General features: G+C 38.3%; 1 protein-coding gene across 2 annotated transcripts in view; it reads right to left on the minus strand.

The window, feature by feature from the left end:
* KIAA0825 (KIAA0825 ortholog) overlaps positions 1-20,423 on the minus strand; it is a 425,985-nt gene that overhangs the window by 361,092 nt on the left and 44,470 nt on the right. For both annotated transcript variants that reach the window (XM_055133965.1, XM_055133956.1), the window contains one exon: positions 5,104-5,235. In XM_055133965.1, the coding sequence (XP_054989940.1) occupies positions 5,104-5,234 (131 nt within the window). In that variant the 5' untranslated portion in view covers position 5,235. The remainder of the gene's footprint in view (positions 1-5,103; positions 5,236-20,423) is intronic.

Raw genomic sequence — 20,423 nt, forward strand, 5'->3', positions numbered from 1 at the left:
AGATCATATCAAAAAATTTATTCATTCAGGAAAAAGTATCCCCAATATCAAATTCTATTAACATTATTTCTTTGTATTTCTCAAATGCATCTTCCCATTTCCATTATTATCAAGATGTAATGCACTTCAGTTCTTATCATCTTTCTTCTGGACCATAGGAACTGCTGCTCCTCCAACTCCCCCAAGATTCTTATATAGATTCTTATATAGATCTAATGTATCTCTGAGGAACTTTCTTTCAAGGTATGTTGTTTTGGTTTTAAGGCCATAGGAATGGTGCTTAGGGCTGACTCCTAGCTGTGTACTCAGGGATCACTACTGACTGTGCTCAGAGGACCCTATAGGTGTCAGAGATGGAACCTGGGCTGGCTTCAAGCAAGGCAAGTACCCTACCCGCTGTACTATCTCTCCAGTACTGTGGAAGAACTCTCTTAATTCCAAAGACAATAAGCATACTGGAAAGAGGCCAGAAAGTGAGAAACTTCAAAGTGGCTGTAAGGGCCTTTTTCTGGACACTAGAATAAATGGGGAAGGCTTTCGGGTTCTCTCCACATGGCCTGATTTGATTCAGCAGGATAGATGAGATGGGCATTCTGTTCCCATGAAGAAACACAAACCTTAAGTACAAACACAGAAAATTTTAAAAGATATTAATTCACAACTTCTTATTATTCATAAAATAATATGTGAAAGTGAGTAATTTTGTTAAAATGGTTCAATTGATGATGTTGGATGCTGATAAACCATGTATCAAATATTCTGCCACCATATAAAGTTGATGTCCCCCTCACCTTTGCAGCTTGTGGATTAAGACATATTATTCATGATAGCACTTCCTGATCTGTCTTTAGGTTAGAAGAAAAAAAGGGGGTGGGGGGATTCTGCACCAGCACCAGGGAAGCTTATGCCCCGAGGTATGTGAAAATTGCTTATGATGTGAAAAGAGAAAGGTAAAATTAAGCTTACTGATACAGTATCAATACAACTGAACAGTCAGAGCAGAAAAATCATTCCGTGTCATATCGTGAGACCAATAGAGCTGTGATACCTTGATAGCCTTGTTAAATAAGTTCATTCAGCTCAAAAGCATACTGTGGTGCAAAACGTTGTTCTCATAGGCAGAACTGATCTTGTGAGCACCACATTCCTAGTATTCCTTGTTGGCAGGTTATTTACCCTCTTGTTAGCACCAATCTTGATATGTGTTAAAAGTAAATGATTCACCAACCATCACAGATTTCCACTGCCAGACCTATGAGTCACCTCTCACTGACTTGAATGGAAACGAGGATGTGAACGTGAAAATGGTCTGAGAGAATGACAGCCTCTCTTGAAGGGCAGGTGAAGGTTCAGTAACCTCTGGGCGCTCCAGTCTATTCTGGGGAATCACTGCTTGGGGGAAGCAAAAGACCCCTTGCCTCATAAAATCTGATGATATTAAGAAGAGAGAAGGAATTCATACATAGACGCCAGGTCACAGCTAGAAATACAACTTCTAAAATTCAGGGTGAGGAAAAATACCATATTTAAAAAATAAAATACTAATGTTTTATTTCTTTTTAACCATTAGGAAAACCTATATCATACAGATGTTGGTTACTTATTCAACGTACACTGTTGGGAGATAAATAGAACAGTTAGAATACAAAAATGCCAAGGGTAATTCAACTACTGCAGTGTAAGTGTGGCATAACTGATTCGTCATGACACACAATTTTCTAAAAGCTATTCTGTTAGAAGGCAATAAATGAGTGCATAAATGATTTACACTCTTCTGAACCATGGTTATTATTCAGTATTTTATTTTTAAAAATATATACACCCTATACTATTATGTTTATTCTCCAGAGTATAATAAAAACATAATTGAATTTGATGAAAAATAGACTTGATTCTAAATGTAGCATGCAGCACATATAGCTACTCCCTTATTTTATCCCTTGTGAAGATCAATGGTCACTTGAGGTGCTTCTGTTCTAGGTTCGTTTTAATATATGGGCAATAAAATATTTTTAATTTAAAAATGATGTCCTTATATCTTATATCATATTTTCTTTTTAAGACTGACAGCTGAGTTTTGACCTAAATAACAATTTATGAATACAGAACACAATATTTTAATCACTGTTTTACTTCTATAGATGATTTCTTATTTACCAGGTAGTAGAGCTGAAAATTATGTTCAGATGGCATAGCATATAAAATGAATTAGTCCATAACAAAAGCATCAGAATTCAGTGACTTGTTTTGATAGAGCCTAAGTGGCCCGATGAAAGCTACCTTTTAAAAAATATTTAAAATTATCCACTGCTGGAACTGAGCTAAGTGACACATTAATCTGTCTATCGCAGAGCTGAGGGGTTAGTCTTGGCTCTGTGCTCGGGGGCTACTCCCTGTGGTGCTCAGGGGTCCAGGTTGTGCTGAATACTGAACATGGGCCAGCTGCATGCAAGGCAAGCTCCTTGACTCCTATGCTAGCTCTCTAGTCACATTATCCTTTAAAACAAGTTTTATTTACTTTGTTTCTTTGTGGGGGTGATATCTGGGCCACATCTGGCTGTACTTAGGAGCGTTTCAGGCTCTGAGCTCAGTGAACCATATGTGGCCGTGGGGATTTAAACCAGGCCAGCGTGGTGCTAAGCAAGCTCCTTCACCCCTGGACTGTCCTTCTACACAAACCCCCAATATTTGTACTTAAGTTCCTTTGGGTTAGAAACAGTCATGCATAATACATGTGTGTATGACACAGAATTTATATAAATATAGTACACTAAATTTGAATAGCTATTTCAAATGACAAATGATGACAATTCTCTCTATAGCACATTCATATGTATATGCTAATCTGCTATATTTCAATTATATACTTTATATTATATAATATTTTTAGTTCATAGAATATTAAGATACAGAGCTTCTCCAGAATGAGTTTTCTACTCTTAATGTTCTTTTAAATATACATATGACAAGGGCTAATAAAAATGAAAATGTTTAATTTTTTTTCGGCAGAGCCTGGCAAGTTACCCGTGACATATTCAATATGCCAAAACCAGTAACAATGGACCTCATTCCCCTGATCCAATGGGGCAACGTTGGGAAGGACAAGTAAGGAAAGGCTGCTAAAATCTCAGGCTCTTCGTCTTCCTGTAGTGAGCAGACGCCATTGGGCTACACTAGCACAGGACAGGGATGAATGGAGACGTTACTGGTGCCCAGTCGAGCAAATTGATGAACGTGATGACAGTATACAGTGATACAGAATTCTTTTTGGTGAAAGTAAGAGGAGGGGATGGAGACATAGTATTGTGGTGTATACAGCTGACCCAGGGTTTGAATTCCTGCACGCCATATGGTCCTACCCACTGCAGCATCACCAGGAGGGATCCCTGGGCACAGAGCCAGGAGTGAGCAAAGCAGGTGTGGCCCGAGAACAAAAAAAAAAAAAAAAGGAAAACAAAACAAAAACGTGGGTGAAAGGATTTCTCTCTTTATCTTAAAGCATTTGCCTTAGAAACATAATTTTAAGTAATTTAGCGCCTTTGAAATACATCCCTTGAAAGAGTAGAGATAGGCCTTTTGCTAGTGTCCTCAGCTATGACCTTCCAACTCAAGAAGCATCTTTTAAAAATGCAAAAACCAGAGGATGGCTCTACCAACTCCAAGTTCCAGTGGAAGAACTAGAATTGAATTTCAGGGAGGATTTTGCATCCATTTGCAAAACCAACTCCTGTTTCTTCTCAGGACAAAGACAATGGAATATTATGATGCACGCTATGTGGTGGAAAGTGCTCAGAAGCCCTCTATTTAAAGCTCAGTTGTTGTTTATCTTAGAAAGAGGCATTTGGTTGTTTGTGGGCTACATAAAGTGTGAGATTCCTCTCCTTCTTCGCAAACTTAGCAGACTGTCCATGCTGTTCATGGATTCTGAAATTTACAGTGTTGAATAATAAAAGTGTTTTCTTTCTCCCTGCCTTTCTGGAAAGGATTTCTGAGATAAGAGATCTTGTTTTCAGTTATCATTTCCCATCAGTATGTTATATTTTTAATAAGTCATTTATGCTGACTTTTATGACGATGAAAATTACCTGTATTCTAATATAAAATACGATGGAAGAAAAAACATAGAAACAATATACTTGATTCCATTTCTTTAATAATTTAATGAAGCAATACCTTACTTTTAAAGAAGCAACTGCTATGTACTCATTAAATAACAGAAATTTTTATTGCAGTTTGCACATTTGTCATCCGCAAGAGATAAATTATTAGAACATTTATTAACCAAAAGGATTTAGGTATGTGTATTTAACTTAGAGTCAACACTATATATAGCACTATAGCACTGTCATCCCTTTGTTCATCGATTTGCTTGAGCAGGCACCAGTAACGTCTCCATTGTGAGACTTGTTATTACTGTTTTTGGCATATTGAATATGCACAGGTAGCTTGCCAGGCTCTGCCGTGAGGGCGGGATACTCTTGGTAGCGTGCCAGGATCTCCAAGAGGGGCGGAAGAATCGAAACGGGGTCAGCTGCATGCAAGGCAAATGCCCTACCTGCTGTGCTATTGCTCCAGCCCCCAATATATATGAATACAAAATACTTTTATCAAAGAACATGAAATTAGTGGGAAACTGCTTAGTTGTTTCTATTTCCCACCCTATTTGGTAACAATTACTTTTGGGTAGGTGATAATGAGGACTAATCTGGTAGATTGATTCTCTATGAAAATTCCAAGGAAGAGGACATGAAATTTGCAAATAACATTGCAAATGCTTTTGTTCACTTCTGATTTATTCATCAAACAAGAATGCTTACCTCTAAATTAAATTAATAAAAATCAAGCATCAGTATTGGAAAACTTCGAGAAATAATAGCAATTTGATAAGCTATCTATTTGAAGGCATTGCCTATATTTTTCAACCTAATCAAATAGTGACAATCATGCTGAATTCTGAAGGGAGGAATTCAATTAAATATTTTTTCTGAAGAGGTAAGAATAAAAACCAAATTCTAAGAGTAGGAAAAACTAAGACTAGACTAGATAAATGCTGTGAATATAAACCATAACACAAACTTACTTGAAATAATTATCAATATTTACCTTGCAGCATTTTGCTCTATCTTTTCATCAATGTCGCTGAGGATCTGCTTAAATTCCAACTCTCCAGGAAATGAATTCAACAAACAATGTAGGTCAAAAGAATTATGGGAATATTCATCTCCCAAATCCATTCTGTGGAACAAGAATAAAAAAATATATCAGAGCCCTCATGAAATAAAGAAGTGGGGAGAAAAAATCCCAACTCAAGTTGTGATACAAAACAAAAGACAGTGATTCCCAGCTACCGGCAAAATGAAATACAGCCCTAGGAGAATGAAAGTATCATTAAACCAGGTATAATGTTCCGTTATTTAAATTCCATGAGGTATGGCCTAATTTTCACACCTCTCCATGGTTTGAAAGCTGAACAAAACAGCACCCCTCAGAGAGTACTTTGGCATCTTCTCCCTGAAACCACGAGCTACAGAGGAAATCACAAACCCTCATAGACCACTGTGACCAAGGGCGGTCTTTGCAAGAATCAACACCTTCCCTCAGCTCCTGTCAACTAACTGGCCAGGAAATTATAGCTTGAAACCTATTTATGTGAAAGCAAGCTTCTTAAATTTCTCTAAATCCCGACAGCCTAAGTACTGATAACTACAGCTTAAATATTCTACTCCTATGAGAGATAAATGTATTTTCTCACTATCTATAAAAGCTTCGATTTTTAACCCAATGGATTCTTATATATTTATTAAATGTTTGGCACATAAAAAGCTCTGCTGTAAAAAACTGCAACGATTCATGGAGTTTTTATTCATGGAGTTTTTATTCTGTTGAAGAAAAAATGTTTTAAAAAACAGAGAGGTAGAGTGATAGAACAGTTGGTGGGGAGCTTGCCTTGTATGCAGTCGACCCTGGCTCAATCCCTGGCATTCTATATGGTCCCCCAAGGACCACCATGAGTAATTCTTGAGTTCAGAGCCAGGAGTAATCCCTGAGCATTACTGGGTGTGGTCCCCCAACCAAAAACCAACAAACCAAACAAAAAACACACAGATACATGTTTAAAAGATTACATCATAAAAATGTTATAAGGCTTAATAATAAAGCAGGACAATGAGATAAAATAAGAACGATGGAGCTGGGCACAGTATAAATGATTATATTAAGGGAGGTCAGAGAGGTGTCTTTTTATTTAATTATATTTGTTTGTGGGCCACACCTGGAGGTGTTCAGAACTTATTCCTGGCTCTATATTTAGAGTTCATTCCTGGAGGTGCTCTGGGTACCATAGGGGGTGCCAGGGAATCAAACCCAGGTCAGCTGTACGCAACATAAGCATACCTGCCGTGCTATTGGTTCAGCCCCAGAAAAGGTGTCTTATGAGTAGAAGGAAGAAAGTAAGCTAAGGTGAAATGATGGAAAAGATAAATTTGCTTCCTAATTACTTTAGTCAAAAAACTACTCTTATCATAAATGAAATTATTTGCCATATTTAAAAAACTTTGCATTCTCTTCATGTTTTATCATTATAAAAATTAGGGGGGGAGCTAAAATAATTATTTCTGCTTTTGGTAGATTTCTCATCTTTCATTTTATTATTTTCTATGTCTTCATTTGAAACAACTGGCAGCCTTAATATTTCTGCCAATCTATCAATAATTTCTTTCAACTTAAAATTTCAAATATAATCCACAAATGTTTCTTGACTATGAATGTACTTCATCCGATTTTTTTTTGTTTGTTTGTTTGCTTTTTGGTTCACACCCGGCAATGCACAGGGGTTACTCCTGGCTCTGCACTCAGGAATCAGGTCCCTAGCAGTGCTCAGGGACCATATGGGATGCTGGGAATCAAACCCAGGTCGGCCTCATGCAAGGCAAACGCCCTACCCGCTGTGCTATCTATCACTCCAGCCCCTCCATCAGACTTTTTGCAATACTTTGTGGTAACTGCGTGTTTTGGTGCTGCTAAGAATATCTGTTGTTTTATATTACAATGATACTGAATGTATCAAAGTTAATTCTTCATTAAAATCAGTTTGGGAATAAAAAATGCTGGACTGGAAAATGTTGACAATTCCAATGCATTTGGTGACAATGATTTTGAAGAATTTCTGGTTAATATAGTTGTATAATTTTTTTCTATGAAACTTCCATATGGATTCAATTGGTAAATATAATTTTTATGATAATCTTTCACTGATTAGAGCAGATACTGAAGCATAGTCTATATGATAATATTCTCTAGCATAAAGTCAATATCCCCTCTTAGGATAAAACATACTTTTATAGATCTATTCAGATTTCCCCTCAAAATCTTTCAAATTCTCCTCAACTCACTCTTACTAAATTGTATATTTGTAGGATTTATCTACTTCATAAAAATTAAAAATTTATGAGCTCCCATTTGACCCAGCAATACCACTGCTGGGAATATATCCCAGAGAGGCAAAAAAGTATAATCGAAATGGCATCTGCACATGTATGTTCATCGCAGCACTGTTTACAATAGCCAGAATCTGGAAAAAACCCGAATGCCCTAGAACGGATGACTGGTTGAGGAAACTTTGGTACATCTATACAATGGAATACTATGCAGCTGTTAGAAAAAAGGAGGTCACAAATTTTTATTTAAGTGGATCGGCATGAAAAGTTTCATGCTAAGTGAAATGAGTCAGAAAGAGAGAGACAGACATAGAAAGATTGCACTCATCTATGACATATAGAATAACAGAGTGGGAGACTAACACCCAAGAATTGTAGAAACAACTACCAGGAGGTTGACTCCATGGCTAGGAGGCTGGCCTCACATTCTGGGGAAAGGGCAACTCAGAGAAGGGATCACCAACTATAATGTAGTCGAAGGCCATGTGGGAGAAGGGAGTTGCGGGCTGAATGAGGGCTAGAGACTGAGCACAGTGGCCACTCAACACCTTTATTGCAAACCACAATAGCTAATTAGAGGGAGAGAGCAGAAGGGAATGCCCTGCCACAGTGACAGGGTGGGGTGGGGGGGAGATGGGATTGGGGAGGATGGGAGGGATGCTGAGTTTACTGGTGGTGGAATATGGGCACTGGTGAAGGGATGGGTTCCCGAACTTTGTATGGGGGAAGCATAAGCACAGATGTGTATAAATCCGTAACTGTACCCTCATGGTGATTCATTAATTAAAAATAAATAAATTTATTTTTAAAAAAAAATAAAAAAATAAAAAAAATAAAAAAAGAAAGAATTCACAGGATACTGAACAAGACAAAACCAAAATAAATCTGCTGCATAACAAAGTGGAAATACAAAATGACTTAAATGTCTATACACCATGTAGAATTCTTTTCCTGAAATAAAGTTTTCACTAAGTTAAAAAAAAAATTAAAAATTTATTAGCACAAAAGTATGTATTTTATTACTTTTAAATGTACATACCTGTTAAAAATAATTTGTTTGTTTGTTCATTTTGCTTTTTGGCTTTCTGGGTTACACCTGGCAATACTTCTGGCTCTGCACTACTGGTGCAGGAATTACTCCTGGTGGTGCTCAGACAACTATATGGGATACCAGGGATTGAACCCAGGATGTCTGTATGTGGGCAAACACCCTCCCTGCTGTACTATCACTTTGGCCCAAGACACAGTTTTCAAATAAAAAAAATATATCAACTTATCATTGATTTATAATTTTGAGGAATTTTAGAGGTTTAGTTTTGTTCATCTACATATGTGTAGGTGTCACTACCTCCACAATACATTTTTTTTTAAAAAGTAAAATCTCTCATAAGTGGAATATAAAGAAACATAGTAAGGGAGAAACAAATGACCCCAATCATCAGAAGTGAAGATTCTGTCAAGATAAATGAGCTTATGTGGAGAAGAGTGGCAGGGAGGGGCTCCCAAGGTACTGGTGGAGGGGGAAGGGTACTCTGGTGACGGTGTAGTATTGAAATGATATATGCAGGAAAGGTATAATTAGCAGTACTATAAATCCAAGTATGCTAATAAAAACAGCGAAGATTTTTAAAAAGAAAGTCAATCAATACAAAGAAGGCATTAAAGGACTGCCATTTGATGATGGTGATGATGATGGTATTAATAATAATGTGCAGTTTCCATGTGACCTGCATAGATCTCTGATGCTTCATGCCCATGATATGGGTTCAAGATGAATCAAGATGAGAAACAAGAGTCACCTTTATATTCAAAAGGCTACAAGTATGATCCATGACAGATAAGAAAAATGTGACCTCCCACAACCACTGCCATGTGAACTCATCCACCTACCCTGCTCTTCAGATTCACAGCCTAAATCTCAGAGGAGGTGGCAGCCAAGCAGCTAATATTATGGACATCATGGTCGACACCCACCACTCCCTCTGCTGAAACTCTGGGGTGCGCATGGGAGGGGGTCAGCTATGTCCTCGCGCTGCTGAAGCATTGGCAGCTGCACTCACACACACTCCTACATCAACAGCCTGTGGCCTAACTTCACAGCTTCACTCAGAATCTCTGCAGACCCACCCCAGTTCTACAGATCCTGAAGTTTCTGGACTGCGTGACACCTCCAAAACCCACAGGACTGTAATTCCAGTAGGAACACACCAAATTTGATGAGAAAGTTATGTTGAAGCCAACTCAACAAACAATAACAGTAAGACAGGAAGCTTAATTAGGAAAGAACAGCTCAGTACATCCTCAAAGACTTAACAATCTATGGTGAGATACAATATTTTTTACAATTTTTCTTTTACCGAAGTGTTTTTGATCATTCCTTTTGCCATTTGGTTGTAACAAGTAATATGGGACAAATTATTGTGTGCCTGCTAAAAGGGCAGGCTTGGGAAAACGGGGACAAAGGTGGAGGGGAGGTGGAGGGATTGGTGTTGGAACATCAGAAGTCCATAACAATTATAACTCTGTAAACCATGGCATTTAAATAAAGTAAAAATAAAATGTTTTAAAAAGAAAAAAACAGAATAAAAAGGTCAAGAAACCTAATCCAAGTGAATACAGGAAACATGAAAAATAAAAGGGGGAGTGTAAGTAGTAGGCTATGATAGCACTGTTGTACTGCTTGAGCAGGCACCAGGTCTCCATTGTGAGACTCGCTGGAACTGTTTTCAGCATAAAGAATATTCAACAGGTAGCTTGCCAGGCTCTGCCCTGCGGGCGGGATTCTCTCAGTAGCTTGCTGGACTCTCTGAGAGGGGCAGAGGAATTGAACCCAGGTGGGTCGCATGCAAGGCAAACGCCCTACATGCTGTGCTATCACTCCAGTCCACTAGACTAGTAGGTGATATTAAAGTTTAGATTTGTCACTTGTCACTTGTCATGCCATTGATCTTCGATTTGCTCGAGCGGGCACCAGTAATGTCTCCATTCGTCCCTGTCACGAGCTAGTGTAGCCCAATGATACCTGCTCGCTCCAGGAACAGGAAGAGCCTCAAACCGTTCATTCAGAGTTTTGACGAAGTCTGACCATCAAACCCAGATGACCCCCCTACTGGAGCCAGATAAATACCTCACCAGCAGACCTCCACTGCCTCCACTACCCAGCCGCTGCCATGCTCCAGGCCACTTTCCGGTCATTTGGGCTGAACGTTACGCATGAGTGAAGCCCCACAGACCCAGGTAAAGCAGAACTTTGCATACTTGGACTCCAGGCTCAACAAGACCTGGAAAAAACATCCTTTGTCTGCCTCCTCCAATCTCCGGTGCCCCACCCCAGAGATCAAATCCAGAACACCCACCCTACTGGAGTCTGATAAATACCTCACCGGCAGACCTCCACTGCCTCCACTACCCAGCCACCACCACGCTCCAGGCCGCTTTCCGGATACTTAGCATAGGACACTAAATACTCATTTTTCATAATTTTTGTACCATATTTTATGGGCTTCAAATACGGTGTGAACCATGGGAACACCTGTAAGGGCGATTGGAGGGTGCCCTAAAAGCCTCTATCCCTCTCGGAGAGCCCAGCAAGCTACTGAGAGTACCCCGCCCGCACGGCAGAGCCTGGCAAGCTACCCATGGAGTATTCGATATGTCAAAAACAGTAACAACAATGGGCCTCATTTGCCTGACACCAAAAGAGCCCCCAGTTAGGCAGCATTAAGAAAAAAAAAGTTTAGATTTAGTTTTCTTATTAGGAGAGTAGCAATCCCTGAAGGATTGTTATGAGAAAGGAATGGGCAGTAATTGGTGAGAGCATGGACATACACCAAGGGAGGGCTAAGGGTCTATAGTGGTGTGTGTGTGTGTGTGTGTGTGTGTGAGAGAAAGAGAGAGAGAGAGAGAGAGAGAGGAGACAGAGACAGAAAGAGTCAGATGAGGGAGTAGGCAGCAGAGAGGCAGGAGCAAAAATGGTCTCTTCTCTCAAAGCACAGACACAAGAAGAGGAATAACATCACCTAGAGGGGGCAATGGAAGGACTACTGTTGGAAAAGACAAGTAAATTCCTGGGGTCCAATTTAGTTCGAAATACTTCAGTGGTGTTCAGAAAGGCAGTACTACCTTTAAACATTTTAGGGGGAAAATAAAGAGGTTGTAATGCTGTGGAACATGGCACAGCTTTAAATTATGTTAATGTTCCTATAGTGTGACAATATGTTCCAGCTACTGTCATCAGGGAGATGATAATTTGACAAAATGAATAAAGCCTTAACAATACATGGTCAATAAAAAAAGTAAGATAACTTTTAGGAGTACAGTAACTGTTTTTAAAATTGTTTCAAAAATTGTCATTCCATGATACTGTTTTAAAATGTTTATTGCAATGTTTCTGAAAATTGTTGTATATGATTTTAAGTGTTATAATATCATAAATGAGTACTAACAACCAATCTAATTTGTTATTGCCTTTTAAATATAATCTATGTTTAAAATTCTCATCTAAGTCAAACATCAGTAGATCAAGTTTCAGCTGTAGGCACTTATAACAGTTATAAATTCCTTAGAACAGTGACTATAATAAAATATGAACATATTAAAAGCAGTTCCAGGAAACATTCCAATAAAGCAATAAAAAAAATCATACCTTATGTGATCAAAAGAAAGTCCACATAAATAATTTTGAATTGTCACTCATCCTTTAACATATTTTAAAACGATAACACTCGACTCCATGATACATCTTTTCCTTCTTTTGAACACATACAATGACTAAAGCCCTATCTTTTTTCTCTTTCTTCAATAATAAAAACTCAAAAAGCCATTCTTTTTATGGCCAATATATGCTTAAAAAGGAGTTAAAGATGACAGAAAAACCAACCACTGGGCGGAAATCTACATGGAAACTGAGCTAGTATATGGAAAACATTAGATCTATGTGATTTGTCCTATGTGGAAAAGTCCAGTGAGGAGAATCACACACCTGTTTAAATTTATGAACTGAACGGAATTTGTATGTCTACCAACAAATGACCTTCTTCTGTTGTTTGAAAAAGAACAGAAAAAAAGGGACAAGGAAGTTGTGGTATACATATACACAATAGAACATGATGCAATTATATGAAAAGATGAGATCTAATGGATAGACTTGGAGAGTATCATGCTGAGTGAAATGAGTCAAAGGAGGGGAATAGACATAGAATGACTGCATTCACCTGTAGGATGTTAAAAAAAAAAAAAAACTATGAAACTAATATTGAAGGCCAGGGAAAATAGGCCAGGAGAATTGGCCAATCGTTGGTCAATAGTGTGGGATATGGAGGGTAGTTAAGATAAAGGAGGGTCCATTGTGACATGGGTCACTGTCATCCCGTTGCTCATCGATTTGTTCAAGCGGGCACCAGTAACGTCTCTCATTGAGAGACTTATTGTTACTGTTTTTGGCATATCCAATACGCACGGGTAGCTTGCCAGGCTCTGCCTCACGGGCTCGATACTCTTGGTAGCTTGCCGTGCTCTCGAGAGGGGCGAAGGAATCGAACTCTGGTCGGCCGCGTGAAAGGCGAACACCCAACTGCTGTGCAACCCATTGTGACAATACTAGTTGGACATGATCACTCTGAACAAGAACTGAGTGATGAAAGCAGGTAAAGGGATATTCATGATAACCTTTCAGTATCTATATCACAAACCGTAATGCCTAAAATGAGAGAAAGAGAAAGAGAGCGCGAGAAGAGAGGTGCCTACCATAAAGGCACGCTGTAGGGAAACTGGGGACACCGATGCAGAGAAATTACACTGGTGGAGGGATGGGTGTTGGAATACTGTATGAGAAATGCAATAATGAACAATTTTGCAATGCTTTACTTCATGGTGGTTCAATAAAAAAGACAAATAAATAAAACCTGGACTTCTCATTTAAAAAAAAAAATTAAGATGAGATCTTGCAGTTTGCTATGATCTGGTTGGAGCTGGAAGACATCATGTTAAGTGAAACGACTCAGACCGAATGACATGCCAGATGACCTCCCTCATCTGTGATATAAAAAGAAAACAAAATAAGGGAATGAACCATATCAAACACATTCTTGGCCTGTGGTTACAAAGCTGAGATTGCCAAGCAATGGGGACAGTGGGTGACAGGGAGAAAGGAGAGCTAGAAGTGGCAGGAGGACACTAGCGCAGGCTCACAGGCATTTGTGTGTGAGGGAAGTGCATAACTGTGTATCAAAACCACAAACATCAACACTATCATAACCATGTTACCTAAACTACATTAAAAAAACTATTAACTTATTCCTTTTTTTTTCTTTTGGTGTTTGAGCCACACCTGGCAGTATTCAGGGTTTACTTCTGGCTCTCCACTGAGAGATAATTGCTGGTGGGACTCATATGGGCTGGTGGGGATGCAAAGCAGGTGGGCTGTATGACTGCACTATCTCTCTAACCCCAACCTGCTCAAATAAAAGCATTAATAGAACATATTTAACTCTTAAGCATCATTAAAACAAAAATCAATGAAGTTGAGTTCATATTCTGGTTCTACTAATGTCCGTGTGACTGGGTAAATCACTCAATCTCTCAAGAGGAACGGAGTGCACATTCCTCATTTATAAAATGAGGTGAAAAGATTCCTTTTGTTTTACATTTCTTCTAGCTATACATTTGTTATATCCCCTAAGGTATGGTAGGAGAAGGACATACGTCCAAAGCTCCAGAATATAGCTTCCAATGAGCTATTTCATTTATCAATACTATTATTTCCCTGATAGTGTGGACTCTCAGAGTCAGTTCTAACTTTCCTTTCCTCAAGAGGGGTCAGCCTTGACATATGAGTAGTGTCTGCTTTGCATGCTGCCAACCCAGGTTCAATTCCTGTCCCTGCATATGGTCCCGTGAGTCCCACCAGGAGTGATCCCTGAGCATAATAAAGCCAGGGATAAGCTGTGAACACAGCCATGTGTAGCCCAGAAACAAAATTTTTAAGACAATTATATGAGGGGCCAGAGAGATAGCACAGCAGATAAAAAGATTGCCTTGCATGAAGCTGACAAAAGTTCAACCTCTGGCACTCCATATGTATCCCAAAGTCCCAACAACAGTGGAATAATATAGCATTTGTATGGTATAAATGCATTTTTTTTGAAGAACTTTATATATAAGCTCATTTGCTTTTCTTTCTTTTTTTTGAGGGGGTGGGATGTCTTCAGGGCTATGAGCTCAGGGATCACTCCTGGTGGTGCTCGGGAAACCATAAGGGGATGGAACCCAGGTATGATGCATACAAGGCAAGAACCCTGCCCACTGTACTGTCTCTCTGGTGACTCACTTGCTTCTTAACATAACCCTGTAGAAGGGCATTATTATAACCTTCAGAGTAAAGGAAAGAAAACTGAGGCTTTGCATGATTCATGACTTGTTCAAGATCAACAACACAGAAAGTGGCAAAGCTGGAATTCAGAAAGCTTTAAAGGGCACCACTAATCACAATGCTATAAATAGTCTCTGTTTAGACTTAAAATTAAAAAAATAACACCTTATATTTGTCTGTATACTGCCATAGATAATATAATAGTTTTCCCAAGAATACTATCATTTTTTTCATTAAGAAAACTATATAATTTCAAAGAATATTTATATTTTTTAAGGCTAACTCTCTTCCCCTGTGATATTTTAGAGTTGCCATAAATTTATGTCTCTATGTCAACTGCTGAGGATTGGAACTTTAATGTTTGAGTCTCCCCCAAAGACGAAGAAAGAAATGAAATGGATCTCAATTTGTTGACAGACATTTAAAATATCCTACATATTAAAGTCTGATATTAGGAAAAAAAGAACTTGTTAATTTATTCCATTTATTTTCTCAACTCATACATATATTTGGTTTCCCCTCATAGACTGCTATGCTTTGTACTAATAATTGTTAAGTTCTGATTATTTCATAGGCTAGAAAAATCAATATATAATGCTAAAGCTCAATAAGCATACAAATTAACATATTCCAGGTATTAAAATCTCCTGTGACAAAATATAAAACACTTCAGTGTAACTCCTCTATTAGTAATTTATATATGTGAATGTATGAAGCAGGAATTGACAGTGTCAGCCAGAATACAGCACTGTAGCTTGACAAGAAAACAGAATTAATTGTCATATGTTTTACTTACCATAACTGACACTGCTTGCTTTATTTTTCAATGCACTTCTCTTTCTAGAAAATATTTTCATTTCATTAACTCTTTATAAAATCAATATGCAATCCTTGTCATATCTTGCACTAATACATTAAAACCAAGATAATTTGAAAGTGAATTTAACCTTTTATAGACTGTCACTTATATTTCCTATGATTTAAAAGTCATAGATTTAGATTTTGAATTAGAACTAAATAATGTCACATACCATTGGGGTTAATGATTAACAAATATTCAAATTCAGTGAAAGCTTAATTTGGAGAGTAGTGCATTTATGATAATAAAAATTCAACTTATGGAACACTTTCAAATTTTTTTATGAACTATGTGTTAACAGGGAATAATCAGTTTAGGAGGTATTAATTACATCTAGTAATTATATAAGAATGCTTGAACTTAGCATGACATTTTAAATTTTATTTATTTATTTATTTATTTATTTATTTATTTATTTATTTATTTATTGAGCATACAGGACTACACACAGTTGTATTGAGCGGGGGGTCTTCAGGATGGCACCTGGGAATACTCAGGGGTCCATTTGGTACCAAGGATGAAATGAGAATCTGCCACACGCAAGTAATGTGCCTTATTCCCTGATACAACCTTTCTGGCTTCAGCATGATCTTTGTAGTAAACAAGTGATACTAAAGGACTACTTTTTCCCTTCCCTTTCCTTTTTCTTTCTTTTATTTTTATTTTTTAATTATTATTATTTTTTTTTTAGTGCAGTGGGATGGAGAGGTACTTGCACCACACCCAGCAGTGCTGAGACTCTTGCTCTATGCTCAGGAGTGGCCCCTGGTGGTACTCAGGAGAACACAGCTCATCCTCAGGTGACAGGATCTAACTGCGAGGGGAATCACCTGCAAGGCAAGTTCCTTAACCCTAACATTACCTCTCTAGCAATATTTTTTGGCCACACTCAGCTGTGCTCAGGGACTACTCCTGACTCTGAGCTTAAAGGTCAATCCCAGCAGTGCTTGGGGAAATATAGGGGGCGCAGGGGACTGAATCAGGGTCCGCAGCATGCTATGATGCTAGGCTAGCACAACCCCTATGCTAGCTCTCTGCCCTGGGATTTGGAGTAGTTAAAATTCCTCCTTAAGGCTGGAAACATAGCTCATAGTGTTGGAACACGTATCTTGCATACACAAGGCCCCTAGTTCGATCTTCAGCAGTGCATTCTGCCATAGCATAGTGGGTAGGGCGTTTGCCTTGCATGCGGCCCACCTGGGTTCAATTCCTCCGTCCCTCTCGGAGAGCCCGGCAAGCTACCAAGAGTATCCCGCCCTCATGGCAGAGCCTGGCAAGATCCGTGGTGTATTCAATATGCCAAAAACAGTAACAAGTCTCACAATGGAGATGTTACTAGTCAAGCAAATCGATGAACAGTGCGACAGTGCTACAGTATGGGTCCCATTCAGCAATGTTCAGGGTTACTCCTGGCTCTGCACTCAGGAATTACTCTGGGTGGTGCTTGGGGACCATATGGGGTGCCAGAGACTAAACACAGAGTGGGTCACATGCAAGGCAAGTCCCCTACCTGCTGTGTTATCTCTCCAGCCCTGAACTATCTTTTGTTGTTGCTGTTCGATTTTGTGCCATACCTGACAGTGCTCAGGGCTTACTTCTGTTGCTGTATTCAGTGACCATCCCTCAAGAGACTACATGAGGTATCTGGAAGTCAACTGATTATTGTTTTCAAGGTAAGAGCTTTAGCCTTGTATGATCTCCACAGCTCCTATTTAAAAAATTTATTTTAAAAACCTACTACTCCATTTTTAAGAATATTGTGGAAAGTTAAGAAAACACATTTAGAGTTAGAAATTAGAATTTAACATGTAAGTTATCAAGTAAAATTTAATGTGATCACTTAAAACTCTAGCTCCTATCTACAAAAATGGTATTTAAAATAAAAATGGCCATTTAGAACCCATCTCAATTCTTTTAATTTAATCATGTGGTCTATTTCATTGATATTTAATCTTGTGATATTGTCATTGCTGTATACTTTTGCATTCCAGAGTTTAAATAACAGGATAATTTGCTGTTGGTTAAAACAAATTCACATGAAATGATCTGAAAAATCTATTTAAAAAGCAATCAGTGAAAGTAAATATTGGGTTTCTTCAAGTTAAATCTGAAAATCCATCACTATACTTGCCTCTTACTTTATTTGCTGCTTAACATATCTCAACAGTAAGTGTATCATATCAACATAGTCATCATGATCCAAGCTGCAAATAATAGAGAGTGTCAGTGTCAATTTTGCTTTCTCACACTTGCTTCCCTTCACTTCATCTGATTTTAATAATCCCTGTCAAACCACAAACAGTCCAAATTACCTTCATGACACAGAAGCTTTCAAGGAGCAGACAGAATCTCAACTTTCATTTAGCAACTACAAAAGAAAGCTGTCCAGCTGGACAAATATTATTTCCATACTTGACAATCTCCACGGTTGAGCATGCATTATAATTTTAACTCAACCTGCCAGGAGTTTGATATGAGCTTCTTGTTTTGTGTAGATTGACTCACAGGATTATCAGACCAATGACCGTAATTGTGATGAAAGAAGCCAGTATTTTCCTATTAGAAGACAAATCATAGACCAAAACTGAGGAATTAAGTGTACATACAAGAGAAAACATGGAGGCATAAATTAGAGAAGGAAAACCACCTGAGGCAGGTGCTCTAATTACTAACTTAAGTCAAAACATAAAGACTACATTCTTGATGGAAGTTAAAAAAGCAACAGCTAAGAAGAAAAAGTAAGGCTATAGAGTATAGACCAAACAAGATGGCCACGTAGTGCCTCTGTTGCAAACGACAACACCCAAAAGGAGAGAGAGAAGAAAAGGGAATGCCCTGCCACAGAGGTGGGGTGGGGTGGGGGGGATGCGGAGGGAGGGTGGGAGGGATACTGGGAACATTGGTGGAGGGGACTGGGCACTGGTGGTAGGATATAAACAATATGCAAACATGAAAGTTCATAAGTTTGTAACTTTAACTCACGGTGATTCACTAATAAAAAAATAATAAATAAAAAACACCAAAAAATTAAAATAAAATATTTGAAGCAGAAATGCAAAGAGAAGGAGAGACAAAATTACAAAAAAGAAAAAGAAAAACTAAGGCTTAAAACTGTATGTAGAGAGGGGCGGGGAGAGATAGATCAGGGTTTAAGGTGTGTGACTTGCGTGTGACTAATTTGATCACACATGATCCCTCAAGCACTGCCAGAAGCCATCCTTTAGCACAGAACCCAGGAGTCAGCTTTGAGCACAGTTGTGTGTGGGCCACCCAAAAAACACAAAAATTGTTTATTAATCTAGAGATACCACTGAGAAATAAGTTGAATGTAATCCAGAGCATTTTCAATTACTTTGGATCGGTTCAACTTTAAGGTCAAACAGTTCTTTGTGTCAAAATATAACTGATGTTCTTGACAAGATATTAATAAGTACACTCTACACTAATCAATGTAACCTTCATTTACATTGTGAAGCTTCAAAATCATCAAAGTGAAAATGAACAATGATAATAAGCTTCTAAATTACTGTTAGAATAAAAGCTACAGAGGAAAATGTTGGAGTTCAACATAAATTTAAAAGTTTTAAAAGACAGTATTTCTGGGAACACATATCTTTAAAACTAAGCCTGAAGATAGTTATTACAAAGATGCTACTGCAAATGTCAGAATTCTTCCCGCCAGCCTGCTACACTGTAAAGCAACCCCAAGCTTCTCCGTCAAGGACCATGTACTGGCAATATAGAGCACTGCTCCTTCTTCAACTATAGTTTGGATACCATGACTCAGTTGTCCTTACCTGTGCATTTCCTATCTCTTTCCCTTGGTCCTCCAGAGAATTTTATCCACACCCATGACTTCCTCGGCCACCTGGGCGCTGGAGCTCCTATTCTGACTATTCACCTCATGCTGCGTTATCTACCTGCATGTCCCACACAAGCCTCACACTCAGCAGGACCCCAAACAATCTACTACCTTCTCACAAAACGCCTTACTTCTCTTTAGTTCCCTGGGAGAGTAAAGAGCACCTTTGTCAAACTGAGTACTAATGTCAGAAATGAGAGAGTCTTCCAGCACATTCCAGCATTCTCTTAGCCCAACTGCAACCCAGTGATCAGTCTGTCCTTACATTTGCACAGGAGCCTTCTGTCTCCTCTTGTCGCTTTTGTGTAGGTTCAAACTCCATCATATGAATTGGTGCAGCAGTAAATGAGATAATACCCTAATACCAGAAAGACATTTATAAAACAGAAAGAAATCTGTGCCATTCTTGGTGGTGGAACATGTGCACTGGTGAAGGGATGGGCGTTTGATCATTGTATGACTGAGACTTAAGCCTGAAAGCTTTGTAACTTTTCATATGGTGATTCAATAAAAAATTTTAAAAAAAATATGTGCCAATAAAAAACATTTTAAGTCTAAGTGACAAGAGAAAAATATTAATTAAGAGAAAAGAAAGAATAATCACAAGAGGGGGTCAGTTTAAGAAGTTAGTTTATAAGGACAAATAATGCATTTGAAGTATAGAATTATAGTTATGCATGAGTCTAGTATAATTCATTGGAGGAGAGAAATGGAATTTGGGAAGGGTAGGATAAAGGATGATTAATTTATCATACAATCCAAGATGTTCTGAATCAGAGTAAAAGACTAATGAAAGTAATTCCAATTTTTGAAATGTAAATCTGCAAACTATAAAGAGATATTATTTTATCTGTGTGCCTAAATAACAATTATATTTAAAAGCTACTTTCAAAAATA

This window comes from Sorex araneus, chromosome 1, assembly GCF_027595985.1.
Source record: "Sorex araneus isolate mSorAra2 chromosome 1, mSorAra2.pri, whole genome shotgun sequence".
Taxonomy (NCBI): domain Eukaryota; kingdom Metazoa; phylum Chordata; class Mammalia; order Eulipotyphla; family Soricidae; genus Sorex; species Sorex araneus.